The sequence below is a fragment of the Microplitis demolitor genome, chromosome 3 (genome assembly GCF_026212275.2).
Source record: "Microplitis demolitor isolate Queensland-Clemson2020A chromosome 3, iyMicDemo2.1a, whole genome shotgun sequence".
Taxonomy (NCBI): Eukaryota; Metazoa; Arthropoda; class Insecta; order Hymenoptera; family Braconidae; genus Microplitis; species Microplitis demolitor.
In genome coordinates, this window is record NC_068547.1 from 5,539,291 (window position 1) to 5,567,131 (window position 27,841).

The following is a 27,841-nucleotide window of genomic DNA, read 5'->3' on the forward strand; positions in this document are numbered from 1 at the left end:
TATAAACAGACAATCCAACGACCATCATTTCCTACCCCATTTTATCCTCTTTGCTAACCCCTAACTCCCTCCATATCTCCCACTTGGTTTTCTCCATCAAATCCAGTCGATAGCATTACTACGCGGCATTCATACGTTAACCTGACATCAGTTTCCTCTTATTCACTTACTATTTCAAAAGTATTTAATAACACGACAACACGCTCGCAATCATACGAGACCTTTTAACATTTTAAATCTTCCTCAAAAAAAAAAATAATTTCCAACAATAAACTCTCAGAACAAAGTTATCGGTAAAAAAAATCTACGATTGTTTGAACCTCGAATTGATCGCGATCGTCAAGACGACGGGCTATGGAGCAATCTCCGTTTCCTTTTGAAACCCAACGTTTCTATACAATTTGTCTTCAGTTTAACTGACTTCAACTCAACTGCAACTGTTGAAGAATTATACAACCGTTAGAAATAAGTATCCCGGTATCAGGTATGACTTGGAAACTTTTCCTACAATTTATTTTAAAAATATGATATATAGACCTGTCCAAAAAATTTTTTTCTATTTCTCAAGCGTTAATTGTTAACACTAAGTCTATAAATTTATTTCAGCTTGATAAATAAATAATATTTTTTAATTATAAGACACGGTGTACACTTTGTTATCTACAATCAATATTGAGATATAAAATCATAGTTCTTATAAAGACAATCGCTATCAAATTTTTAGCCGTGATTATTAATCTTTAACCAGATCACTTGAAAATATAGAAAACCAGATTTATCTACAAATTTTTATTGTTTTTTCATATTAATTATTCTTTTTTAATTAATCCACCTACTCGAGTTAATCGAATGATATCGTAACAGTGATAGCGTGATTAGTTTTTCCTTATCATTATTATAAAGTATATATGATTCACTTAAGAAATAATTCAATATACATTTAAATTGAGTTTTCTTCAGATTACATATATGTATATATATATGTACTGTAAGTTATACCATATTTCCCACCTCTCGATTTCCGTTTATCGTTTGTAATAATATGAAGTGGGAGAATTAGTTGATTTAAAAAGACTGCCGACATCGAAACACAGGCCAGTACATCATCTAAGTGTGACAATCAGTACAAAAACTAAACAACAATAAGTAAACAATTAAAAAAAAAATTCGCCTGTACTTTGAATTAAAATTTATTATCTTTTGGATTTATATTTTTCAACGGTATGATTAAATTATTTATATTTTGTGTTTATTTAATTTCTTCCCACATTTATCATTATTTAACTTTTTGACCATTTTCGAAGCGCTTTGTCTACTTTTTCATTTCCCCAAGCTATTTTATATTCTTTTTCAACGTTAAAGTCGTTTTCTTTCTATCCGTTTCATTTCTTGGCATTTATTTTTATTTTAAAAAATTTTTTATCCGTTTTTTCACCCACCTCATCCCTGGCCACTACTCGATCCAATTATTCGCTCCATTCTTTCTTTACTTAGCGACGACCCTTCGACTATTTCTGGCCACCAGTGTTTGCCGTGAATTACGAATAAACGCAGCCGCATAACGAACCAAGTGAATCGATTTGCAAGTGGCCCACCATCACCCCATCACTCCTTTTCTTATTCTTTCTCTACTTCTTTTATTATATATTTTTACTACTACTATTATATCTCTATTATACACATCTTTTATCATTTCATTTTTTTATTATTCTACTTCATCTTTACGGTCCCGCGGTAATGATGATTAATTTATATCCTGATTATCAGCAAAATAGCTCTCACGCTTAATCAAAATAGTTATTTTAATTTCTAAACTAATTTCACGGAGTTAAAAACGATTAAAAAAAATTTAACCGTGATTTATATTTATCGAATCAATAGACATTTAAATAAAGCTCTTTATTAATTTATTACATAAATATTTGTATATTAAAAATTAAAATAACGTTATCAGTGTAAGACTTAATTAACAGTAAATATTATACTGATAATCAGTATACGTTTAATGTAAATTAATAAACTTCATATTTACATTTTTCTTTACTATCAAAATTAATGACTATTTATTTAATCTAAAATTAGAATTGAAAAGTATTTTTAAAACAAAAAATTTGAATTTTTTCATCAAATATTTTAATGGAAATTTGAATAAATAAAATAAAAAACTTTTGATCATCAATCATGAAGGTTTTTTAAATATTCATATCTCTAGATTAAAATATCGAATAAAGATCTACAAATAAAATAAAAAATGTATTATTAGAATGCATTCAATTAATTTACATGATGATAAAATCGAATAAACCTATTAACTGATAAAAAAAAATAAATAAATAATAATAATAATAAAACCTTATATGAAAAATAGAAATGGTAAGTTAACACGTGCAATTTTTTTTTTTTTTTTTTTAAATACATCGATTGACCCACTTTGCTATCGAAAATAATATCCACTTGGCTTTCGCTACCATTTGTTTTCCCACGAGAACAGAACAAATACTTATTCTGTGTATCATGACGATAATCACACTCGATTGAACATCCAGCTAATGCACTGGAAATACTTTGATTTTTATTAGAAAATATCCATCCATAGATACTTATATTTATTACAATTATTTTATTATCATTATCACAAATATTTACTTTATCTTATTTAAATAAAACTGACGTGTATGACAAATTAATTTGTTTTTTTATCAGATTATTGAAAAAAAAATATTGTCTTAATCACAACAAATCTTATTAAACATTCCAACAATTTTATTTATTTATTTATTTACACGTCAATGTCGCGCCTCATCCGGTCTTTATATATTTTAATTCCGTACACAATTTATTGCGTAATTAAATACGGCAGTTAATTACATAAAAAGCAAAATATTACATCCCGCTTTGTTTTATTTTAAATATATATTATAGATCAATTTTTCCTCATAATTTTAATTACCGCTCATTTATCAGTGAATTTAAAATCCCGTCGTCATAAAATCTATAACAATTACGTCAAATTTAATTTTTTACCACAGTTTAATATTAACGTATTGAATATTGTGAAAACTCATATTAAATATCAACATCACATTCAATATCACCGCCATATGTTCCACATACTCATTATATAATTTAATTGACAATCAATTTTTTTTTACTCTTCGCTATAACGTAAATTATAGAAAGTTAAAAATTAAAAATCCACTTTAAATTTATGTATCAATTATTTATTTAAATTCTGTATGCAAATTCGAATAACTATCGCACTTGGGATCAAGATCAAAATTGTGATTATAACGAGAAAAAAATAATAATAACTAAGATGCCTGTATGTTCAATACAGTATAATAAATATAACTTTGACCTATAGAAGTCACTGAATCCAATTTGCACGAGAAACGTTATCGCATGGTTGCATTTATTAACGTAGTGAGCACACCAGCAGGCAATATCATCGACTATACGCAATTCAGCGCTTTCATTATTAAACGTGCTTATAACAATAAACGTTTACTTTTTTTTTATTTATACGATAAAAATATACTTTAACTGGTTTAATTAAAAATTTAATAAGATAATAGTCATATTCATCTACATGCTCGCGTGTACAATAGACATATACATAAACATAAATATAAATAAAGTAGACGTAAATTACCGGTTCTGAACACTTATAGTCCTTGTTTTGGACAGATAATATTTATCAGCTTATATATATGTGTATGTATAATATATAAAAAAAAAAAATTAGATTTAGATGTACTTCCGAAAACATCCCCACCCCCCTTCGATTTCTCTGTAATTGTAGAAAAACATTTTTAATGTCATAAGAAACAACGTGTGATATATAAATTTTGGCGACAAAAGTCAAAATCGAGAAATTAAAAAAAATTTTTTTTTCATTAATATACATTTATAAGTTTTTTAAAATGTTTCTTTAGTATGCTTCTAATTATGACACTGTAATAGCCATAATTCTGAAGCTAACATACAATTAGCAATTTTTAGATTTTTTTTTTTCAACAAGTCATTTAAAAAAAAAAATACTAAAAATTTGCACATGTAGAAAATTTTAAAAACTATAGGTGCAATTTTAAAAAAAATTTTTTTTTTTATGACTTATTATTTTCAAAAAAATCTAAAAATTATTAGACGTCTGCTAACTGCCGTATCATGAATAGCCGACGTCTAATAACTGTTATTTTTTTCAAAAACGATGAATTATAGAAAAAAATATTTGAGAAATTGCACCTACAGCTTTTTCAATAGTCTACATGTGCGTATTAAATTTTTTTTTTGTAATTAATTTATTGAAAAAAAAAAAAAATCCAAACATTTTTAATTGTCTGCTGACTTCAAGATGATTTATAATCGGATGAGAAAAACAGTGCTCATAATTGAATAAAGAATGTTTTTACAAAGTTATAGGAAAGTCGAAGAGGTGGGGGCGATTTCCGACATTTATTAGATTTTTCTATGGTATTAAACCTCCTAAATTTTGATTCTTTATACTTATCAAATAAGATAAATTCCTTATAAAAATTAATAAGTTTTATAAGAATTGTATTTTTCTTTTCAATAAAAAATTTATAAATATATAAATATATATATATATATATATATAAGAGCCAATAAAAGCTATAAGATTTTATTGGAAACCAATGAAAAATATAATTTCTTTATATGATTTTATTGAACTCTATAAAACTATTTCTATAAAAATCAATTAGATGTAAAGTATATCGCTACTTTAGTTTCAAAAACTGACCCATAAACTTCCAATACTTTCTTTTTATTTAAATCAAATAATTCAAATATTTATCTGTAAATTAATAAATATTTAAAGTGAATTTTCATTATAATTTTTAAAAAATTTTGAATCTCATTCTTAATTTTTAAAACATAAATTTAAAGTAGCGATAAATCGAAATCATATAAAAGAAATCGAATTCCATGCAAAAACTTTGCATGCTTCTGAAAATGGAATTTAGTATCGACTTACTAAAATAGAAGTTGATGTCATTTGAATAAATAATTTATTTAAAAATGTATTATATCACACAATTATAAACCCGTCAACGTTTGAATTAAATTAAAGAGACGCGCGAATGCGTGACAAGTTCTAACAACTTAAGAAAGAAGTTATCGCAATTAATTTTATTTCGTTCGTAATAAAATTTGTTGGCTAGGTGGCAATAGAGTAGTTTCAGTTGTGTTCATTAAAGAAACCTGCTGTATCGCGACTCACTAATTATTTGATATTTACCATTTGTTAATATTCAAATCGTCTTAATTTTATTTCATTAATTAATTAAATTTATCTACATATTCAAATAGAGTAGAACGCGATTGTTTAAATTTTATTTTGTAAAAAATCACGATGGTGCGAGGATATCAAACAATGGGGGGAGAGTCGAGTTCATCGAGTTTACTTGTATGTAACTTTCACATTGTTATCATTATTGTTATTACTGTAAACTGATTAATTACACATTACTGAATTATTTTTCTTTATTTATCGACGCGATTTATTTATTTTTCGCGATGGTGATAAATAATTCGCACACGCTTTTGTCATCGATAACACATCTATCAATCATGTTTTTTTACAAGAGTGGTAGCATTGTTTTACTGTCAATGTTTCGCGCGCAAAATTTCAAATTTCCACTTTTTCTTAAACCGCTAAAATTTAAATTCAATTATTGACTTTTAAAAAAAAAGTGTAAAATAAATCGTCTAATGTCAAAAATTTTTGAAAAATAAAAAAAAAAAATAATTAATAATTTAGTACAGAGATTTTAATTTTATTATAAAATTTTGACGTTTCTCGTTTATGCAGACACTTTTAATCTCATAACATGAGGAACTTGATATAAATTATCAGTAATAAATTATCAATATATTTTTTTATCATTTTAATTATGTGTAAATCATTTAAAATGTCTCATTTAATGAAAACATTGGAAATTTAAAAGTAAACATAAACTGATTTATCGTGATTTTCATTATCTGAAGAGTAATTAGTTGTGATTTTGTGTTGATAAAGATAATAAATAATTTATTTATTTTCTTTTTCAGGTGACAGAAAGAACACCACTACGGAGCGTTCAAAGTCGAAGAATGGTTGAAAAAAGCATCGGAATATCCCAGCAAACGCTAGTGTCGGCATCAAGTGAGAATGAAAATGGTGGGCGTAAATTAACACAATACATTGCTGGGTTAGCAGCAACTCTTGGTGCGCTTGCAGCAGGTATGGTATTGGGTTGGACATCACCCGCGGGAAAAGACGGAGTCAATTTGGCCAAAGAATACAACATACCGATGTCACCAACAGAATTTTCATGGATCGGTTCGATATTCAATTTAGGCGCCGCCACTATTTGTGTGCCTATCGGTATTCTTACAGACATAATCGGCAGAAAACGCGCAATGTTAATATTGGTTGTGCCATTCACTATCGGGTGGATATTGATAATATGGTCTAATTCCGTAGTAATGTTTGATATTGGTCGGTATATTTTGGGCGTAAGCGGAGGCGCTTTTTGTGTAACTGCCCCAATGTACACCGGTGAGATTGCCGAAAGTTCTATTCGCGGTAGTTTAGGATCGTACTTTCAACTGATGTTGACAGCTGGTATTTTAATAACATATATATTAGGTTCCGTGCTTTCGATATTCGCATTATCCTTGATATCGGCTGTTGTGCCTCTCATATTTTTCGGAGTATTCTTCTTCATGCCCGAAACACCGACGTATTATTTGAAGAAGGGACAGATCAATGAAGCCAGAGAAAGCTACAGATGGTTACGGGGACCAGATTATAATATCGAGCCGGAATTGGAAGCGCAGAATGAAGCATTGGCTGAAGCAAATCGTAACCAAGTGTCATTTTTGACAGCTGTCAGATCAAAAGCTGCAGTAAAAGGGCTTTTTATTGCATTTGGTTTGATGCTTTTCCAGCAACTGAGTGGCGTTAATGCCATAATATTTTACTCTGGTTCGATATTCGAAACTGCCGGCAGTACGATGAATTCAGATGTTGCAACGATCGTTGTTGGAAGCATGCAAGTTATTGCTGTATTTGTCAGCACACTTATTGTTGATCGTCTTGGTAGACGGCTGCTGTTATTAATTTCAAGTGTTGCCATGTGTTTAACGACACTTATACTCGGCGTATATTTCTACATGAAGATAAACAAAGTCAATGGGGTTGACTCTATCGGGTGGCTGCCACTGGTTGCAATTTGCACATTTATTATACTGTTTTCGCTTGGATTTGGGCCAATTCCGTGGATGATGATGGGCGAAATATTCGATTCCCAAGTTAAGAGTATCGCTGGCAGCAGCGCCTGTTTATTCAATTGGCTTATGGCTTTTATTGTCACTAAATTTTTCAGCGACATACAAGACGCTTTGGGTACTGATATGACATTTTGGATATTTTCAATTATTTGCGCAGTTGCTGTTGCTTTTGTATTCTTTATTGTACCCGAAACTAAAGGGAAAACGCTTGAACAAATTCAAATTGAATTAGGAGGCGGTAATCCAACTCCTGGTGGTTTTCATGGCAATAAATCATAGTTTTAACACGAGCGTTCTTTTTTGTGATTATAAAAGTGAGCGGCTTTTTAGATTTTTCTTAATAAAATAAGTTTTAGTCCCATTTCTATACAATATCATAAAATTTTTTATGGATTTCTCTGTTTGAAAATCCAACAGATTCTTAGACAAGGAAAGATTTTAGATAATTTTCAAAATCAATATACAAACTCAAATTTTACGCGATAATTTAAAAAAATTTATTTAAAAATTAACAGAAAGAGCATTTAAATATGTATGCATTTTTTAAATATCTATTTATGACTTAATTAAATATAGATTTTAATAAATTTCAACGATTAGTCTATCAATTTCAGATCAAGTTTATAATATAAAATAAAATAAAAAAATCCACTAAGGAGGATCTATAGTCATTTTTTCCCAAGTTTTTCTCTGAAACAAATCCTCTAAGTGAAAAATTAAGAACGAGGCTCGATGCATTACTCAGTAATCTAGCGATCTACATTTTCATTTTCCGAAAATTTTCATTTAATTAAGAGAAAGTCGCGGACAAAGTTTCCATTTACTGCGCTAGTGCAAAAAGGACAGTATCGTTCGCCGATTTGAGTGTGAAAGAGAAAAAAGATGTACCTGAATATCAGAACATTTTTCGCGCAATAAAAAGAAAAATCGGAAAGTAAAAAATCTACTAGATGACACGATTTCTAGAAAAAAAAAAATATGCACATGTAGAAAATTAAAAAAACTATAGGCGCAATTTTTTCAAATACTTTTTTTTTATAATTTTCCCGTTTTAAAAAAAGTCCAAAAATTATTAAACGTTGGCTAACTTCAATATCAGAAATTTTTTGATTTTCGTTACGCGAAGAGAAAGAGTTTTGATCTTCAGGTACGTGAAAAAAATTCAAATCCCCCTTAAAAATTTGTTTTTCATCAAAAGCAGAAGCCACGCAATAGAATAATAATTGATATAAGATTGTGATGATAAATTTTTTGCTTTTAATATTTATCTTTGTATAAAAAAATAATTTTTTTAATGCACGGATATGTATTTGAAAATATTTGAAATGTTTTAATAAAACATAAAATTTTTCCTAGTTTTCTTTTATAAGACTGATATTTTACGTAAAAAACACATCGCAATTACGAAGTGTACTTATGATGTATTATTTATATTTATATTTATATATAGATAGATATACATATAATTGATATAATAACATGTAAATGTTGTAAATAAATAAATCTTTAAATAAATTATTTAGTTGCATTTATTTATCACCATGAGAGTTATGTATATATAATTATTAAAAAATTACGATAAATTATATTTAAAAAAAATAAAAATAAAATACGCTGTGCTACAGCGATTTATTTACAATTGAGCGGTATGTACAATTAAATATTTGGAATGTAAAAATAAATATTGCTTTTAAAACTTAACAATTAAAATCTCAGAGAGATAATTCTGGAAAAAGTGTGAGAACAATGTGATCAATCAAAAAGTAAACGAGATGTTTATTCAGCGGAGCATTTTGCAGCGGATCCAAAAGAGAGTCCATGAGTTTACACCAATAGTCATTACGTAAATAAAGAAGCCACTTGGGTAATAAATTATACAGGCCTTCTTTAGCGCTTGAATATTTTTCATCTTCATGGCTCACCGTGGATACATTATTTCTCGTCGGTTTAGATCCAAACATAACATTGTGCAATAATTTAATTACCATCGCCGCCCGTCCACCGCTCAGTAATTTAGTCAATGTTTTATCTAAATATTTATTACAAATTGGATCCAAATTTAAACGAGACAATGATGCTGCCAGCCAAATAAATGTTGATATCGTTGGTGGAGCATTCAGTAAACTATCCACTGTAAATTACAATAAATAAATTATTTTATTTTATTTAATTAGCGAATGAGAAGAGGAGGAAGAGGAAGCAAAATGGGCATTCTTAGAAAAAAAATGTCAATAATTAATTTCCAAAAATTTTTACGGCCCAGTTACTTTTTCTCCTCTTCTTCTATTTTTTATTTAATTAAATTTAATTAAAATTACCTGCTTCAGCAACACAATAACAAGCACCTTTAACATGTTGCTTTTTAGGTTCAATGAACGGTAAATTCTGATGATCGATATCATTAATATTCAAATTATTATTAAAAGGACCTGATAACAAATCTTTTCCTTTCTTAGTTGACTCAACAAAATTACTATCATTTATTGGATCAACGCCTAAATTAATATGCTCACTTTCAACGTTAGTTGAAGCTAAAAATACATTCATAAATTTATCAAGATTTTGTCCCTTTTCTTTACGTAATTTATGAGCTACACTTTGATACAGAACCCCGATATCCGGTGTCGTGTAATTACTAATATAAGGTTTAAAATTAGGTACTGTAAGAAAAATATACAATAATTCACTGCTACGTAGTGTAGGTTTCGCAAGTAATTTTTGCAAAAAGTCTTCATAGCGTTGCCGATTAGCAGCCAGAGATACATATTGATTTTTTCGCGTCGGCAGCGGAGAGTCATTCATCTCGCGATCGCCATGAAATTCCAGTAAACGTGATCTGAGAGTATGGAAGTCTTGATCTTTGCGCAACACGCTCCAAGATTTATTGTCAGCAGAACTGTGAATTGCAATCATGTACAAAGGATGAGTACCACCTCCATCAACATGGGGTACAGTAACCCGCCAAGCTGTTAAATCGCGATTATTGGCCTTATCAATGCACAGCGCACTGTCGTCTTGGTAAGAGCGCGGCGTGCAGTCAACTTCTTCGGCATTGAAAACATCCGGGGCCTCAAATGTCGCGCCATCGACAGTCGATGCACGCAAGGCGCTTCGTATTTTACTAATCTGATAGCTTAATTTCTGTCCGACTCCGCTGTTACCAGACAATCCCGTTTGTGACGACGGTTTCGACGGTAAGTTTGTGGATGGAGATCCGCAGAGCAGTTTGTATAGTTCATAGCTGTGGTGAAATGATGGCAAACAAATGGCTTCAAGAAGTGTGTGTGCTTCTTGATGTGCTTGGTACAGTGGCCTAGATGTTCTCAGTTCTTGTATTTTACCCGGTCCACCTTCGAGTATTTGCTGCAAACCCAGAGTTATGTGCCAAGGTAAGTGTATGTACTCGCTGCTATTGGGGTCTAAGTAAGTAGAATAAATATTCTGAGCATCCAAGTACAAATTTTCTTCTATTTCACGAGTTATTTCAGGATTCAACATTCGTTTACTGAGATCATCTATTGATTAAATAAATAATTTATTATTGAATAAATATATTTATTTATTTATTTAAATATTTACTAACCGATATCGAGGCAAAATTGTAAGAGATTAACGGGCCCAGTTTCTTTAATGTGTTGCATAAATAAATAAAGAAGCTGCGGATCGTTCAGTACTTGATCCAAAGAAGGTTTTAGTGGATCATCATTTGTTTGAATGGTAATAACAGGCGTTATCCATGTTTGCAATACTGGCACGTTCACAGAATCAATTTCACTTGGTAAGAGTACTTCACAGGAAGTCCCTAATTTAACTAGAAAATTAATATTATCTGGATCTGCCAACGCATCTATTGCAGGCAGCAGAACCCAATTAGCTAAAATCTCACGCAATAAGACCTAAATCGAAAATATAAATATATTAATAATTAAACATAGTGATTAATAATTTTAAAAGTGATTACTAATTACTAAAACCTTATTATTAGTTGATACATAAGTACTGGGTAGTAAATAAGGCAACAATCCAGTGACTAGACCTCTGAGATAATTCAATTCTTGATCGCGTGAATAAGCTGCCGGGTGTATTCTGTGTCCTAAATAATCACGGGCATAATCTTCGGGTTTGCCGCCTTTTTTATCGGCAAATTCTGCCATGACGCGCCAGTCTTGGGCATGCTGCAGCGCGATGGGAATTAAATTATTGAATATTAATTCGGACACTTGGGCATCGAGAAGCCGTCCGATTAAATTTCTAATAGCTATTGTTGTTGTGAGACGTAATTGCTGTACAAATGCTTCGTTTGATGAAAAGTTTGAGTACCAGGTACATACATAAGTCTGCAAAACTTTTTCCAATAGCTAAAAATAATATTTAAGTTAATCTTTACTGATTGATTTTTTTTAAAGCTATTCTCCGTCAGTGCCTCTCCCCCCCCCCACTTTTTAAAAAGATTAAAGCATTAATTGAAAAAAGGACAAAGTAGTCAATTTTATAATTCGAATTTTCAAATTTCGTAGGCTAAAATTCATGAAACAAATTTTGTTCAACTTCTACTTCGTAACAACAGTAAGTAATTTTTAAAAAATTTTATATCTCGACAAAGTTGTCCTTTTTTCAATTAAGATTTCAATTTTTTTCTAATTAATTTATTAAATTTGAATACGGTTATGATATTTGAGTCATTGCACATTTTTAAAAAGTCGGGGGCACCATCTGAAAATACCCTTAAGAAAAAATAAAGCTATCAGTCCTTTATGATTTTTTATTAATCAATTAATTGTAAATAAATTTTAGACATCAGAGTAAAAATTTGAATGGATTTTTGTCAACTAAGTAATTAAGAATTAAAAAAAGAAGAAAAAATTGTGAGAAAATATTTTTAAAGACTGAAATAAATAAATTTAAATTGATTATTTGAAAAAAGTAATTAAATATAATTACGTTTTGCAGTGCAGAGTCCAGATCCTTTGGAATTTTAACATGGCTATTGTTAATAGACGGTTTATGTCTATTACAATTATCACCACAGCATACTTTGCATTTTTTATTGCTATCAGACTTATCAGTATTAAATTTTTTATTAAATTTCAATAACAAGTTAACACGTTCTATTATTTTTTCACCCCAGAAACGACCAATATTATAGAGGATGATAACAACAACAGCCCAAACGATGCTGAAAGATTTAAAAAATAATTTAATTGTTTTTGTTCATAGGAAAATTTATTTAACAAAACATCGCAGGTTATTGGAAATAATAAAATACTTACCTGTAACAAATAGCCACAAGGACACCAAGTGTAATGATAAATAAGGAATATAAATATTCCGTATTAACCATGTTTCTAAATAAAACTATTTCACTAGATTTTGAATTATTCTAAACCATTATTCACTTTTTTAAATGCACATAAACATCTCGCGAATACATGACAGCTGGGTCAGCTGTATCAACTGACACTACTAACCTAACATAATCACCAAACGTGATGACGATAATTATTATTATTGTTGTTTGGGTCGGATCATGTCTATACGTTTGATTATGATTGCGCAAGAGGTAAATGACGGGAACTTCTTACCAACGTAAGAGAATGTAAGAGGTCATAAGTGCTGTTGATAGGGTAGTTCGTGATATCGGATGTTAAAAACCGCGAGAGTTTGTAATTTTAAATTTAAATAGCAACGGAAGTTCGAATAGCACAGAACAACTTTAAGATGTTATAAAGATCTTTTGAAAGGACAAGACAATTTTTTTTTTGTCTCGAAGCCAAATTTTTAAAGATTAAAATAAATTTTTAAAAACTATCAATGAAAGCTTAGATTGTTTTTTAATTATATTTATAACTAATTAGTTTAAAAAAAATTAAATGACTCACCAGCTCCACTAACACAGCATCTGCAACTTCCACGATGGAGTTTAAAGCAAATGATATTCTTTAATTACTTCCATTTCTCCAAAAAGAAATAAAATTATTAGTGAAATAATTTTTTCCCCACTTTTTAACACTTATTATTTCACTAATTTATTATTTGAAAGTTTAATATCAGTTTTACTTCACAACCCTCAACTGTAATTAAAATGGCGTCACTTTTTCATCACTAGGTTCACTTTTTTTTATTAATTAATTTTTTTTTTTTATTGATCATTTTCTATCCCAACATTTTCCAATAATAACACTCACCCACTATTCTATTGATCACTTAAACAACGAGCGCAAAAAAAAAAACGAACGACACTAACACTCACGCCACGACCCGGTAGAAATTTATTTTTCATTTATAAGCTAGTTTATTTAATTAATTTAATTTAATTATTATCTCAAAGCGATAATTACACTTCGTATTAATAATTTAATGACTAATTTATAATAAAAAACTATTATTATATTTAATAAATGAAAAAAAAACGACGAGGAAAAATTTCACGCGCGCACTAGAATTAGCGTCTGCCGCCATATTGATTATCAGCCGCGTCCTTTTCAAATAACTATAGTGGCGCTACGGAGCGCTTGCATATCTTTCGAGCAAACGAGCTTCGTTTTAACGAGTGAGTTTAATTTTTTTATACTCTGCTTGAGAAAAAAAACAGAGTAAAGATAATCGACAATCCATTATCTGGAGATAATTTTTTCCTCGCTACTTAACACATTATTTACTAATTAATTATTTAATAAGTTTAAACTTTTTTACGTCACAATTTTTTGCCCCCAAAAAACTGATATTAAAATGGCGTCAATATTTTATTACTCACACTAACATTTTTTTTATTGTCATTAATTAATCACCATCACAACACTTTTCAATAATAACACTCACTCACTGTTATATTTATCACTTAACAATAAAATCTATAATACTCAAATTTACAAGCAAAATAAAAAAAAAAAAAAACAAACAAACGAACGACGCTAACACTTACACGCCACAACCCGGTACGAATTTATTTTTCATTTATAAGCTAATTCATGTTATTAATTTCATTTAATTATTATCTCAAAGTGATAGTTACATTTCATATCAATTATTTAGTGAGTAATTTATAATAAAAAAAACTATTATTATATTTAATAAATGAAAAAAAACGACGAAGAAAAATTTCACGCGCGCACTAGAATTGGCGTCTGCCGCCATACTGATTATCAGCCGCACACTTTTCAAATAACTCTAGGGGCGCTGCGGAGCGCTTCCATATCTTTCCAACAAACGTGGTTCGTTTTATCAAGTAAGTTTCATTTTTCTCTTTTGAGAAAAGAAACAGAGTAAAGAAATTCAACGATTCATTCTCTAGAGATAATTATTAAATTAATTTTTCCCTTATTAATTATTTATCAATTATTTAATAAATTAAAATTTTTTTTACGGCACAATTTTTTCCCCCAAAAAAACTGAAACTAAAATGGCGTTACTTTTTTATCACTCACACTAACACTTTCATGCCACAGGCCGGCACAAATTTATTTTTCATTTACAAGCTCGTTTATTTAATCAATTAAATTTAATTATTATCCCAAAGTGATAGTTACACTTCATGTTAATTATTTAGAAAGTTATTTATTATAAAAAACTATTATTATACTCAATAAATGAATAAAGACGACGAGGAAAAATTTCACGCGCGCACTAGAATTGGCGTCTGCCGCCGTATTGATTATCAGCCGCGCACTTTTCAAATAACTCTAGTAGCGCTGCAGAGCGCTTGCATATCTTTCAAGCAAGCAAAGTTTGTTTTATCAAGTGAGTTTAATTTTTCTTTCTCGAACTTTTGGTGACTTGCTGAAACAGAGTATTCTTCATTCTCCGGAGAATCCAGTTGTCGATTTATTCTTCAGTTTTCTCCAAAATAAATCTTAATTTAATATTATAAATAAGTGTTAAATAAAAATAGTACTCATGGCAGCAACAACACTTGAAGACAAGTCTATATGGGCTGGTGAAGAGGTAATTTAAATAAATAATTATTATTTTTAAGGTTATAATGTCAAACAGCAACTCATCTATGACAAAAAATTTTACACAATAATTTTAAATATTTAAATGAATGAGTGTAATTGTAGCAGACATCAAACAAATTTAAAATTATAAATAAATAAAGTAAATAATTAATAATATTTTCAAAGATGCACTTATAAAAAATTTTCAAAATAATAAGTGCATTTTTTATGAATATTTTTTAAATTATTTACTCTATTTAGTTATAATTATGAATTTATCTGATGCCTGCTACATTCACACTCATTTAAATGAATGAATTTATTCATTTATCAGGAAACTCTTGGGGAAGATGTCAAACGTATGACCACAGAGGAATTAACATCACGAATTCGTTTACTGGACAATGAAATAAAAATAATGAAGAGCGACGTAATGCGTATCTCCCATGAACTCCAGGCTCAAAATGATAAGATAAAGGAAAACACTGAGAAAATAAAAGTAAACAAAACATTGCCATACTTGGTATCAAACGTGATCGAACTACTGGACGTGGATCCTCAAGACATGGGCGAAGAGGATGGAGCAGTAGTTGACTTGGATTCCCAACGCAAGGGAAAGTGCGCTGTCATCAAGACATCAACGCGCCAGACATATTTTTTGCCGGCAATTGGGCTCGTAGATGCTGACTCATTGAAGCCTGGTGACTTAGTTGGTGTCAACAAGGACAGCTACTTGGTACTGGAGACTCTTCCAGCAGAGTATGATGCCCGGGTAAAAGCAATGGAAGTCGACGAACGTCCGACTGAACAGTACTCAGATATTGGAGGGTTGGATAAGCAGATCCAGGAATTGATAGAAGCAGTTGTCTTACCAATGACTCACAAGGAAAAGTTCCAAAACTTGGGAATCCAACCGCCAAAAGGTGTCTTGCTCTACGGTCCACCTGGAACCGGTAAAACTCTGCTGGCTCGTGCTTGCGCTGCGCAAACAAAGTCAACTTTCTTAAAATTAGCCGGTCCTCAGCTGGTTCAGATGTTCATTGGAGACGGTGCTAAGTTAGTAAGAGATGCGTTTTCTCTCGCGAAAGAAAAGGCGCCCGCTATAATATTTATCGATGAGTTAGACGCTATCGGTACCAAACGTTTCGATTCTGAGAAAGCTGGAGATCGTGAAGTACAACGTACTATGTTAGAATTATTAAATCAATTGGACGGTTTCAGTTCTACAGCTGACATTAAAGTCATCGCTGCGACAAACCGTGTTGATATTCTGGACCCTGCTTTGTTGAGATCCGGTCGATTAGACAGAAAAATTGAGTTCCCTCATCCCAATGAAGAAGCACGTGCTCGTATCATGCAAATTCACTCCCGTAAAATGAACATGTCTCCAGATGTTAACTTTGAAGAATTATCACGATCAACTGATGATTTCAACGGTGCTCAGTGCAAAGCCGTCTGCGTTGAAGCTGTAAGAATTCTTTAAATTACTATAACTACTGGCTGCTAATATTAACTTTTATTTTATTTTATTATTTATATTTAACCTCAATAAATTAACTGTCCGTGTTGATGGAGGTCGACTGTATACTATAAAAAATTTGCGGAGTGAACGCAGATTAAATCCTGAGTAAATGAGGATTCAAATAAAATCCAGACCACTCCCGATTTTTTATGGTGTACGATAATTAATTATTTACTAATAATTTAAATAATTTATTGCATTAAAATTTTCTAGGGTATGATTGCACTAAGACGTAACGCGACAGCAGTAACACATGAAGATTTAATGGAAGCAATCAATGAAGTACAGGCTAAAAAGAAAGCTAATCTTAATTACTACGCTTAAAGACTTCCTTTTATTATTAATAACTATAAATTTTTCTATTTCATATACCCATAATAAATAAAATTAATAATAATAATAATTTAGATAAATATTCATATTTCATTATCAATTAAATTGTATTCAAAATAAAGTACATAGTTACTGATAAATCTTTTATTTTTTGTACCATTAACCATTTGAAAAAAATTCGATACATTGGAAATGTTTTACAGCAAAGTCTGGAATCGATGGCAAAAAAATATTTTTAGTACAAAACTATCGCCGTCTGTGACTCCTCTTTTTGACTCTGTAATTTAAAAAAAAATGAAATAACGGTTAATTGATGTTAAATCATGTCCAAATTCCTAAGCTCAGTAATTATTTATGATCCTGAAGTTAGGGGATAATTAATTATTTTTGGATTGTTTTCTTTTTAACAAATAAATTACAGAAAAAAAAAATAAAAATATGCTCATGTAGAAAATTAAAAAAACTATAGGTGCAATTTTTTAAATATTTTTTTTTTTTAAATTTATCGGCTTGAAAAAATTCAAAAAACTATTAGACGTCTGTTAACGTCAGTATCATAATTATCTCCAGTTAACTGGTTTTATTTTATTACTGATACTGGCAAACTTACTTCTTGGGACCTTTGACGAAACACCAGTCGACTGAAATAGCCTGCCCTAAAATTTCAGTTCCATTCAAAGCTTCCTTGGCGGCTTGAGCCTCTTTGAAAGTCTCATACTCTACTAAAGCATATCCCTTAAGAAATCCGGTTCTGCGATCGAGATTAAGGTGTAAATTTTTAATCTGACCATATTCGGAAAATTTATCTTGGATGTCGTCCTCTTGCGCTTCTTCATGGACTGAATTTATGAATAAAATCCATCCTTCTACAGCTGGAATTAAATTTAAAAAAATAAATTATTGTGATTTTTATATTTTTACTAATTAATTATTTTAAAATAAATAGTTTGCTTACATCGCTGAGGACCGGGTTCATTGTCATCCTCGACAACATTCATTGACTCATAGTGACCAACATCATCACGAGTTGATACTAATTCGGCTCCATGTCCACGTCCTTTTCTTTTCTTCGCTTTTTCTTTCAGTCTAGCGATTCCCTCTGCAAATAAATTATTTGTCGAGTGAGGTTAAAATTTATAACTTTAATTAAAATAAAGGAATAAAAAAATTAAAAAAATAAACTTACGATCTCCTTCGTCATCAACTTCAAACTCTTCAGCATTATCAATATCTAATACATCAGCCATATTTACTAATTAAAGAAACTTCAAATTAACGTGGGGCACAAATTCGAAATTATAAAAATTTAATAAATTGTACACAAATACAATTGAATACAAACAAAGTATTTTAGGTTACTCATATAGTTGTCCCGGAAAAAAATATTTAACTTGCTCGTAACTTGTAACTCGCATTCGGAAGATTTCGGGTTTTCCCCTCTCTTTCGTCTGACGACCGGTCGTATATAAATTCGTGTTCTGACGCACGCGGTAAATTTGAACATGATCATCGATTACAGGGAATCATCCATTATAGGAAAGAGATCTATTCATGTTAACAAAAACATAAAAAATATCATAATTTTTTGTGGTAATGATTTAAATTATAAATATAGGTTATAGAAGTACCATTGGTGGCCACTGTTCCGTTTTTGGACATTTAATACTTCATTTTAAATCATGAAAACGTATTAAAAAAAAAATTTAATTATAATAGTCTGATAAAAGTATCTCCAGACACATTTAAAAATTAATTGTGCCATTGCGTATTTTACAAATTATTTTATTTAAAATCTCTACGTAGCCAAAACTGGCCCTAAAGTTGCTAAAAACGATACTTCTACCCTAAATATGATTTAAAAAATTAAATCTAATTTAACATAAGGAAAAATAAATGGAGTTGAAGGTTCGCAATAGTGCTCTATAGATATATAATTAAGAGATCAACATAGCATATTATTATAAATAAAATATTTATATTATATTATATATTTTCGAAAAAGTACAGCGAGTAGCGGGTGAAAACTGAGTATTATTAATATATTAATTTTTATGATTGTAAAATTTAATTATCAATTTTTAAATATCATATGTTTCTAATTGTCGATATTGATGTCACGTATACTCTTAACAATCATAAGTAACGAAAAAAAACTAGCTGGTGATGCAAAACAGAAATTAGACCAAGTAAAAACTCAAAGGAGACAGATTTTCCTCGTAAGGTCTTTGAGTGTGAAGAACTGCGCAAAATATCTGAAGACAAACAGGCGGGAATTCGTAGACTATTGGATATCGAGAACTCAAGCCAACATTACTTTATAAATACGTCAATATGAGTGGTCGAAGTACAGTTTAAAAGTTAAATTAATCTTTTGCATTTTTTAAATAAAATGTAATTAATGCATTTACATTGAAAAATACATTATCTGACTGAAAAATTTATTGTTTCTACTGTAGGATAAAGCAAGATCTGAGATTGAAGAAGTGTTGAAAGAAAACAATGGAAAAATGAGTATGGACGCGATCCAACGTTTAACATATTTGGAATGTTGCATTAAAGAATCAGTGAGACTTTATCCAAGTGTACCAGTTATTTCAAGACGAATTGAAGAAGACTTACAACTAAGTATACACGATTTGCTTAAATAATTATAATTGGAGATAATCGCAGTGTAATTGTTTAATTTGTCCAATTACAGAACATTGCTTTGTACCAAAAGGAACAATTGTGAACGTCCTCATCTTCGACGCTCATCGCGATCCGAATTTCTGGCTGCGTCCAAATATTTTTGATACAAATAGATTTTTTCTGGGGCGGCCGGAAGACAGACATCCTTATTCTTACACTCCTTTTAGCGCCAGACCCCGCAACTGCATAGGTAATATCTGTACAAAAATTTAACTTTTCAATCTCATGACGTCAAAGTACCTGTTTTATCTTTACTTCAGGTCAAAAGTTTGCAATGCTCGAAATGAAGACATTTTTGGCTGGACTGCTCTACAACTTTCACTTGGAACCTCAAGAAGCTACCGAAGCTGTTCGAGTTTATTCTGATCTTGTAATCAGACCTACCTCTCCAGTTTATGTCAACTTTGTACCAATAATAAGATAATCATAATTATGTTAATTAACTAATACCAAAAAAAAGTAAATATTCCCATACGCTGTAAAAAATTTCCGGAGTGATCGCGGATCAAATCCGAAGTGAATGAGGAGCAAATGACTGTTTATTTATTTAATCCCTTCGTAGTAAAATTCCCTCTTTAAATATCAAATAATGGTGTTAATATTCCTGATGATATGCCTTAAAAAAGTAACGTGTTCTGAAATATAAATATTTACATCACTCTATTTATTCATTTTCAAATACAGTAGGACCTCATTATAAGACTATTAATTTCTCTCTATCGCGATATCTGGTTTATAAAAAAGACAGAATGATAGTCTTTTAACGAGGTCCGACTGTACATATGTCCAATTATTCAAATATGTTTCATATAAGCATATGAGAAGAAATATTTATAAGATACCGTGCAGGTTATTTTTTATAGATTCCATTGATAGCTGGTTGATGAGAATATTAATGCGAAGGAGACCATCTATCGATACTAATGTCGCTTGTACTCGCAACTTCAAATATGCAATGGAAAAGAAAAAAAAAAAAAAAAAATGATTAATGATACAAAACATCAGCAATCACATGAAGTAAAAGGTCAAGGAGATAGACTTTTTTCACAGGGACCTTGAGTGAAGAGAGCGGAGCAAAACCACTGAAGATAAAGAAGCAAAGATTCGCCGAGACTATTGGCTATTGAATTTAAGTCATCATTACTTATATAATATATCAATATAAGTGATCGAACTACAATTTACGAGTTAAATTAATCTTTTGCGATTTTTAAATACAACGTAATTAATATATCCACTTATAAAAATATTATCTTGACTGAAAAATTTGTTTTTCCTAGATTCAATTGATAGCTAGTTGATAAGAAAATCGATGCGAAGGATTCTGATCGTCGCTGTTTATGTCACGTGTACTGTGAACTTCAAACTCATGCAACAGAAAAAAAACTGGCAGTCATAAAAAAAAGGAAACGCAATTACATGAAGTAAATTGTCAGAGAAGACTGACTTCATTGACCTGTAAACGTTGTGGAAAAGAGCAGAGCAAAACGAAGACTAAAGACAGCCAGCCGAGACTTAACAAGATCATTATCTAATTGACTATCAGCTATCGAGAACTAGGCGCGCATTATTTTATCACAATGCAGTTCATAAGTTAAAAAAGTCTTTTGGGATATTTAGAGACATAATCAATAAATCGACATAAAAAATATCTATTATTTGTGTAAATATTTACATTATATGTTATCATTATTATTATCACCAACCGTCAAGTGGCATAAGCGCTGAAAAAAAAGATACCGAGTCGTTAAGAAAAGTCATTTTTGGTGAATTATTTATCACCACTTAATTTTACCAATAATATCAAGTTATAATTTCTGTTCGTCCAGGAAAACATGATGGATTTTTCCTCCCTGGTTTCAACAAGCCTACTATCATTGGTTTTATTATTTATTGTGATACATTTCTATGTCCACTCAACCAAACGAGGACGTTACTGTGATAAAATTCCTGGACCTAAATCGTATCCAATTATTGGAAACGGTCTAAACACTGCTGTATCTCCTGGTTAGTTTGAATATTTATATATTATTCCATTTTTTGATCATATATTTGCAACGAATAAGTCATTTTGATTATTGTAATATATGTAAAAATGAGTAACCTGTCACAAGTATTAGATTAAGTATAAAAGTCTAATTGATGTTCAGCCATTTTTAATCATTCATTCATCATTTATAATTATTAGAAGAGTTTTGGGATTTACTACGTCGCGCATCAAGAGATTTTTATCCTGTATGGAAACTTTGGCTAGGAATATGGCCTGCTGTAAATATTTATCACCCTGATGATGTCGAAGTTAGTGTTTTAATATTCATTCAAATATACTTTCAATTACAGTAATGTCTTTAACACAGTATTTTTATTTTTCAAAAAATAGATTCTTCTAAGTAGCACTAAAAATATACAAAAGAGTATACTCTACGATGTAATTCGTCCGTGGCTGCAAGATGGACTTCTACTAAGTACAGGTATAATATTATAATTTAAAGTTATATATACAAATCCGAACGGTAAATTAATTTATTCAAATTCTGTTTTATTTCGCAAGGAGAAAAATGGCGAAGTCGAAGAAAAATATTGACTCCAGCATTCCATTTCAACATTCTCAAAGAGCATCTAAATTTCATGATCGAACATACAGAACGTGTGGTCAATGAAATTAAATCTGAAGCTAACGATGGAGTTATTAAAGAAGTTTTGCCTTTACTTACCACTTTTACTCTTAAAACAATTTGCGGTAAAAAAAAAAAATGTATTTTGTTTCGTAAGATGCACTGAAGATCTTTTCTGATTATATTTTATAACTTTATATCTTGTATGATATTATTTTAAGAATCGACTATGGGAGTGACACTGAAAGGAAGTGATGAGAATGAAGATAATTATCTTGAATCAGTTCACAGAATCGGCGAAATTTTTCTTTATCGGTAAATTATGAATGAAAATAAATACAGTTGTTAATTGCTGAAGCTTCAGCTGATTTATCTCTAAAATTATAGAGGTACGAGGCCATGGATTTGGATCGATTGGATTTTTGGTCTAACTTCCAAAGGTCGAGAGCAGACTAGGGTCTTAAAAAAACTTCACGGCTTTTCAGATAAGGTCAGCTTATAGTTTGCAATTATAAACATTTTATTACAAGTTTGTGTCTTATTTCTATATATTTTTTGGTTTTCAGATAATAAACGAACGTATAAGTTATCATGAAAAAAACGAAGGAAAATATTTGAATGATTCTTCGTCGGCTGAATCAAACTCAAACTCACAATCTGATGACGGACGTATGTAAATAAATATTTTCTTTAGATTGCTATGTTATAAATATAATGATCTTAAATTGTTGAATAGTAAAACGCAGGAGACTCGCATTCCTAGATATTTTAATCGAAGCTTCAAAGCGTCAATTAGGAGTCGACCGAAAAAGTATTAATGAAGAAGTTGATACGTTTGTTTTCGAAGTGATCATTTTAAATAAATTGCAACTATTGGAAAATTTTAGTAAGACATATGTTGATTAAAAAATTATTTTTTATAGGGCCACGATACTACCGCTACAGCTTTGTTGTTTGCTGTCTTACTTTTAGCTGAACACAAAGACATTCAAGTAAAAAATAAAAAAGCTGTTATATTTTTACTTTTTGTTAGTATCAATAGTAATATACAACTTTTTTATTGTTCCTACTGTAGGATAAAGCAAGATCTGAGATTGAAGAAGTGTTGAAAGAAAGCAATGGAAAAATGAGTATGGACGCGATCCAACGTTTAACATATTTGGAATGTTGCATTAAAGAATCATTGAGACTTTATCCAAGTGTACCAGTTATTTCAAGACGAATTGAAGAAGACTTACAACTAAGTATATACACGATTTGCTTAAATAATTATAATTGGAGATAATCGCAGTGTAATTGTTTAATTTGTCCAATTACAGAACATTGCTTTGTACCAAAAGGAACAATAGTGAATACCTTCATCTTCGACACTCACCGCGATCCGAATTTCTGGCCGCGTCCGAATATTTTTGATCCGAATAGATTTTTTCTGGGACGGCCGGAAGACAGACATCCTTATTCTTACATTCCATTTAGCGCAGGACCGCGCAACTGCATAGGTAATTTTCTGTACAAAAATTTAACTTTTCAATCTCATGACGTCAAATTACCTGTTTTATCTTTACTTTAGGTCAAAAGTTTGCAATGCTCGAAATGAAGACATTTTTGGCTGGACTGCTCTACAACTTTCACTTGGAACCTCAAGAAGCTACCGAAGCTGTTCGAGTTTATTCTGATCTTGTAATCAGACCTACCTCTCCAGTTTATGCCAAATTCGTACCAATAATAAGACTATAATTATATCCAATCAACTAATATAAAAAATGTCCACCCTTAGTCACCCGAGTATATTTTTCGATTGAGTATCGTCTGGAAACAAGGTCGGGGCTACGCAGCGCGTGAATTTCTACTCCAAGAGGCTGAGGAAATGGCCTCCTGTCAAACGGAGGTATACTTCGGTTCCGTTACATTAATTTTTATTATAAATCAATCCAATTTTGAAAATCAATTTTTTATTTATAACAATAATGGAAAATTATTTCACAGACCATATTGTGTTGTGTATTTCAAATTGTTAATTTTATTCTACTGTCAGATTTTTTTTTACACATAGACGTCAAGTTTTATTTTTATTTTAAAAATAATTGTTTGTGCGATTTAATTTATCACAATTAATAAATTTATAACTTTAATATTGCTATTTTTCTTTTTTTTTGCAAAATCAGAAATTATTTTGTCTTCGATTGTATTAAAAAATAATTAAAATAATTTGTAAATTAATAAATTATTTTTTTAACGTTGACGTCTTGAGGCCAGTTCATTTAAGATGATCGCAAATACACATTTTATCTTAAGTATTAAACTTATTATGATTAACATTATTTTGTATTTAAAATATAATTAAAAATTTCATGGTTACAATGGAAGATAGACAGAAACAAGATGAATTATAATCGTTATTATGTAGTGACCGATAAAAAAAAGTTTATCGTTACTACCGGCCATACTATTTTCAAATATATATACAAATTTTTTATTATAAGAATATGTGAAAATCTATTTATCAGGGTCCCACAAGTGAGAAAATAAAGCAAAAAATATCTTCATTTGAAATTTATCAAAATATTTATAATAATATAACGAGTCACTTATACTGATTTATCTCGTTATGTAAAAAAAAAAAAATAAAATTGTTCCAATAAGGTTCAAAAAGCACTGACTTAACAACACCTGTCTAGCGCTTAACTTTTACTTTTTTTTTTTGATCTATACTATTTTCAACTATTAATACAATTAATGAGTAATAGAGCCAGACAGAAGTCGGTGGTCACGTGAAAAATCCCTGGGTACTTAATAGTATTTTTAATTTTCTTATTTATAATTTACTTGTTGGTTCTAAATTAAGTGATTCATTTTTAATATCCTGAGCAACGTGTAACAAAAGTTGCAGCTTTATTTATGTTTTTATTCTGGCTCTTCACCTTCACCATCTGCAAAAAAAAAAAAAATTCATAAAAAACACGTCAATAAAAATAATACTGAAGTTAGCCGACATCTAATAATTTTTTTATTTTTTTCAAAACCATAAATTTAAAAAATTACACCTGTAGTTTTTTCAATTTTCTATATGTGCATATTTTTAATGTTTTTTTTTTTTGTAATTAATTTGTTGAAAACAAAATCCGAAAAGTGTTAATTGTTTACTAACTTTAAAATCATTAATAAAATACCGATTTAATAAAAATTACCTTCACGATCAGCTTCATCATCTACTAAAAGATCTTCTTCGTCATTCGCAACATCTTCTTCGTCATTTACAGCCTCTTCTTCATCATCGTCCTCCTCAGCGTCATCTTCAACAACAACTATATTGTCATCTACTTCTTCGCCCTCGCCAACTTCTTCACCTTCTTCTCCAGCTTCTTCGTCTTCTTCAGCCTCATCACTATCAATCTCTTCTCCTTCATCTTCTATTCCGTTTTCTACATCCATATCCGGCGCCAAATAGTACTGAAATACCATTACGTTAATCTAACATCACCATTTTATTTTTAAATACGTCTATCATCAAATTACCTGTAGAGGATTAGGCCACATGTCATCTTTAATCAGTTCCGCAATCTCATCGGAGCTGGGATCACCATGATCCGTAAACCAGTCGAAAAACGATCGGTGGCTTAGTGGCCTCTTGCGTCCTTTCAATTGGTTTTTACTCTTGGATCTTTTTGTCAAATCAGCGCCTTCTTTCCAACGTATAACTGTGCTCTGCGATGCTGGATCTCCTGCAAATAAGCAGGAGTTTTCATAACAACATAGATCATGCTACAAATTTACATTATACATTTTTTATCAACTATCATTCTAAAGTTTAATTTACTTCTACTACCCAAGTAGCAGACATGACTTTGACATTTATAAGATTGCAGTTTTGAGTCTGTTTTTTGACATCGATAAGGCCCCCTAATAAAATGACTGTTAAGGACATCAAAAAGAAGACAAATTTGCTATGTCTCCCAGGACTAACATCTGTAAGTCTTATTTATATAGAAAAAATTTGGTTTTGAGACAAACAAAATTTCTCTGCCCTTTTAAAAGACATCTCTATGACATCTTAAATTTGTCTCTGTGCTACTTGGGCAGTCTCATAAAAAACAACATCAAAAAATTAAAAAATGCAAGTAAGTAAAATAAGTGACAGCTAGCAAACGTGTCTACAATTCTAACTACAACTCACTAACTAAAAAAAAATAACAATTAAATAAACATCACTCACCAGTAGATCCTAAATGAAATTCCTTAGTTAATACATCATTTTCAAAGTACGGATTCTCATCAAAATAAAAATTAATCCTGTATCCAGATTTTATGTCTTCGAATTCTTCAACCTCTAACTTGTTCAAGTATCTAAGGGCATCTTCCTCCTCTTCCTCCAGTATCTCAGCTATTTTTTTGTTGTTAACAAACTAAATTAATTCAACTCAATCAAGGAAATAAATATAACAAACAATACAATAAAAAATATTATTTGAAAGTAACAAATCGCGCCACACAACCGCGTAGCAAGCATACAATATATACATATATACATATAAATATATCTATATATATAATACAAGATGGCGTAGGGTACCGGTAGACGCCGGTATTACCGCTAAATGTCAACGTTTACTATAAATAAATAAATATAACAATAAATATATGTAATTATATAAAAAGGATACAGCAGTAACCCAAAAATGGGGTATCCTCTTGATGATATCATTGCGTTTTTGAAAGTATGGTTTTCTTAGCTTGTTATATTTTTTCTCAACCTCAAGAATTTCGTCGCTGGCTTTTTCATTAAGTCCATCGATTTGATTTTGACAACCGTCAATATCCTCAAGTGTCTTCTGTATTTCAAGATCGTAGTCACGGGACTCATTACCGTCACCAGAACCAGGGTCTTCTAGTTTTTTCATTTTTTTATTTGTCGACATGTTAATAAATCAGCACAAGACACCACCGTACTGTCCACTCCACCTTGATGATTATTTCTTGATCTTGGCTTCGACTTCGAATCCTAGGTTTGTACACCAGTTTACAGCCTCTAGTACTAGCACGAACTAACCAGCTAAGACTAGGCAAAAAATTTAATCTTTATTGGTTTGTTGCTTGTACTTGTAACTGAAAACAGCAAAGCAAACACTGATAAAATACACACAGTACAAGCACACGGTGACTGTACGATCTTTGTGGCGCGCGATTCGCCTATTTTTGTTACCTTGATTAATCAGTAACTGAAGAACAGCAACATCAGAATCTGGTGTCATGACATCTAGCGCCAGAGAACCTCATTATGACAAGTTGATCCAACATGATACTGCAGTTTCCTGATGTTTAATCATTTTTTGATTTTTTTTTTTAAACTAAATTATTCAAAATAAATATTTTTTAAAAATTCCGCCTCTAGATCTTTTAATTTTCTACATGTGTATATTTTTAGTTTTCATTAAAAAAAAAAAAAACATCCGAAT

The 27,841-nt window shown here is 30.4% G+C and overlaps 7 protein-coding genes and 1 long non-coding RNA gene across 12 annotated transcripts in view; 4 read left to right on the top strand and 4 right to left on the bottom strand.

Annotated features, from left to right (window-relative positions):
* LOC103580714 (uncharacterized) overlaps positions 1 to 13,388 on the bottom strand; it is an 83,694-nt gene extending 70,306 nt beyond the window's left edge. Inside the window, exon 1 of one of the 2 annotated variants that reach the window (XR_549607.2) lies at positions 13,176 to 13,388. This is a non-coding gene — a long non-coding RNA (uncharacterized LOC103580714). Of the gene's footprint in view, positions 1 to 4,996; positions 5,068 to 13,175 lie in introns of those variants that run through there. The other variant, XR_549606.3, reaches the window with a different exon arrangement.
* Positions 1,102 to 8,728, top strand: LOC103580713 (facilitated trehalose transporter Tret1). Of its 2 annotated transcripts, none has more exons than XM_008562579.2 (2): positions 1,102 to 1,221; positions 6,073 to 8,728. In XM_008562579.2, exon 2 carries the CDS (start codon positions 6,115 to 6,117, stop codon positions 7,573 to 7,575), a length of 1,461 nt encoding a protein of 486 aa, XP_008560801.1. In that variant the 5' UTR covers positions 1,102 to 1,221; positions 6,073 to 6,114; the 3' UTR covers positions 7,576 to 8,728. The 2 variants fall into 2 exon arrangements, with proteins under 2 accessions (XP_008560801.1, XP_008560800.1); XM_008562578.3 differs by lacking the exon at positions 1,102 to 1,221 and adding an exon at positions 5,209 to 5,428 and having other exon boundaries at positions 6,073 to 8,670.
* Positions 8,815 to 12,771, bottom strand: LOC103580712 (sorting nexin-14). The gene is made up of 6 exons (XM_008562577.2): positions 12,567 to 12,771; positions 12,238 to 12,472; positions 11,271 to 11,654; positions 10,880 to 11,192; positions 9,615 to 10,811; positions 8,815 to 9,427 (listed from the first exon to the last, which is right to left on the bottom strand). Exons 1-6 carry the CDS (start codon positions 12,635 to 12,637, stop codon positions 9,009 to 9,011), a joined length of 2,619 nt encoding a protein of 872 aa, XP_008560799.1. The 5' UTR covers positions 12,638 to 12,771; the 3' UTR covers positions 8,815 to 9,008.
* Positions 13,389 to 15,042: 1,654 nt separating the features above from the next.
* On the top strand, positions 15,043 to 17,171 carry LOC103580715 (26S proteasome regulatory subunit 6A-B). The gene is made up of 3 exons (XM_008562581.3): positions 15,043 to 15,237; positions 15,565 to 16,698; positions 16,966 to 17,171. Exons 1-3 carry the CDS (start codon positions 15,190 to 15,192, stop codon positions 17,074 to 17,076), a joined length of 1,293 nt encoding a protein of 430 aa, XP_008560803.1. The 5' UTR covers positions 15,043 to 15,189; the 3' UTR covers positions 17,077 to 17,171.
* Positions 17,172 to 17,207: 36 nt separating this feature from the next.
* Positions 17,208 to 18,498, bottom strand: LOC103580716 (RNA-binding protein 8A). Its single transcript, XM_008562582.2, has 4 exons — positions 18,272 to 18,498; positions 18,041 to 18,184; positions 17,696 to 17,957; positions 17,208 to 17,362 (listed from the first exon to the last, which is right to left on the bottom strand). The coding sequence occupies exons 1-4, from the start codon at positions 18,330 to 18,332 to the stop codon at positions 17,332 to 17,334; spliced, it is 498 nt and encodes a 165-aa protein (XP_008560804.1). The 5' UTR covers positions 18,333 to 18,498; the 3' UTR covers positions 17,208 to 17,331.
* A 918-nt stretch (positions 18,499 to 19,416) lies between these two features.
* Positions 19,417 to 20,197, top strand: LOC128667492 (cytochrome P450 4V2-like). Its single transcript, XM_053737810.1, has 4 exons — positions 19,417 to 19,434; positions 19,542 to 19,710; positions 19,784 to 19,963; positions 20,034 to 20,197. Exons 1-4 carry the CDS (start codon positions 19,417 to 19,419, stop codon positions 20,195 to 20,197), a joined length of 531 nt encoding a protein of 176 aa, XP_053593785.1.
* Positions 20,198 to 21,265: 1,068 nt separating this feature from the next.
* LOC103578957 (cytochrome P450 4C1) lies at positions 21,266 to 24,307 on the top strand. Of its 2 annotated transcripts, none has more exons than XM_053737700.1 (13): positions 21,266 to 21,539; positions 21,603 to 21,780; positions 21,962 to 22,071; positions 22,154 to 22,244; positions 22,325 to 22,513; positions 22,610 to 22,703; positions 22,776 to 22,878; positions 22,955 to 23,057; positions 23,125 to 23,234; positions 23,312 to 23,380; positions 23,464 to 23,632; positions 23,708 to 23,887; positions 23,959 to 24,307. In XM_053737700.1, exons 2-13 carry the CDS (start codon positions 21,609 to 21,611, stop codon positions 24,123 to 24,125), a joined length of 1,557 nt encoding a protein of 518 aa, XP_053593675.1. In that variant the 5' UTR covers positions 21,266 to 21,539; positions 21,603 to 21,608; the 3' UTR covers positions 24,126 to 24,307. The 2 variants fall into 2 exon arrangements, with proteins under 2 accessions (XP_053593675.1, XP_014295975.1); XM_014440489.2 differs by having other exon boundaries at positions 21,266 to 21,436.
* A 326-nt stretch (positions 24,308 to 24,633) lies between these two features.
* LOC103580718 (protein SET) lies at positions 24,634 to 27,583 on the bottom strand. Of its 2 annotated transcripts, none has more exons than XM_008562585.2 (5): positions 27,050 to 27,583; positions 26,602 to 26,791; positions 25,905 to 26,110; positions 25,577 to 25,838; positions 24,634 to 25,318 (listed from the first exon to the last, which is right to left on the bottom strand). In XM_008562585.2, the coding sequence occupies exons 1-5, from the start codon at positions 27,302 to 27,304 to the stop codon at positions 25,293 to 25,295; spliced, it is 939 nt and encodes a 312-aa protein (XP_008560807.1). In that variant the 5' UTR covers positions 27,305 to 27,583; the 3' UTR covers positions 24,634 to 25,292. The 2 variants fall into 2 exon arrangements, with proteins under 2 accessions (XP_008560807.1, XP_008560808.1); XM_008562586.3 differs by having other exon boundaries at positions 24,635 to 25,318; positions 25,905 to 26,101.
* Positions 27,584 to 27,841: the final 258 nt, after the last annotated feature.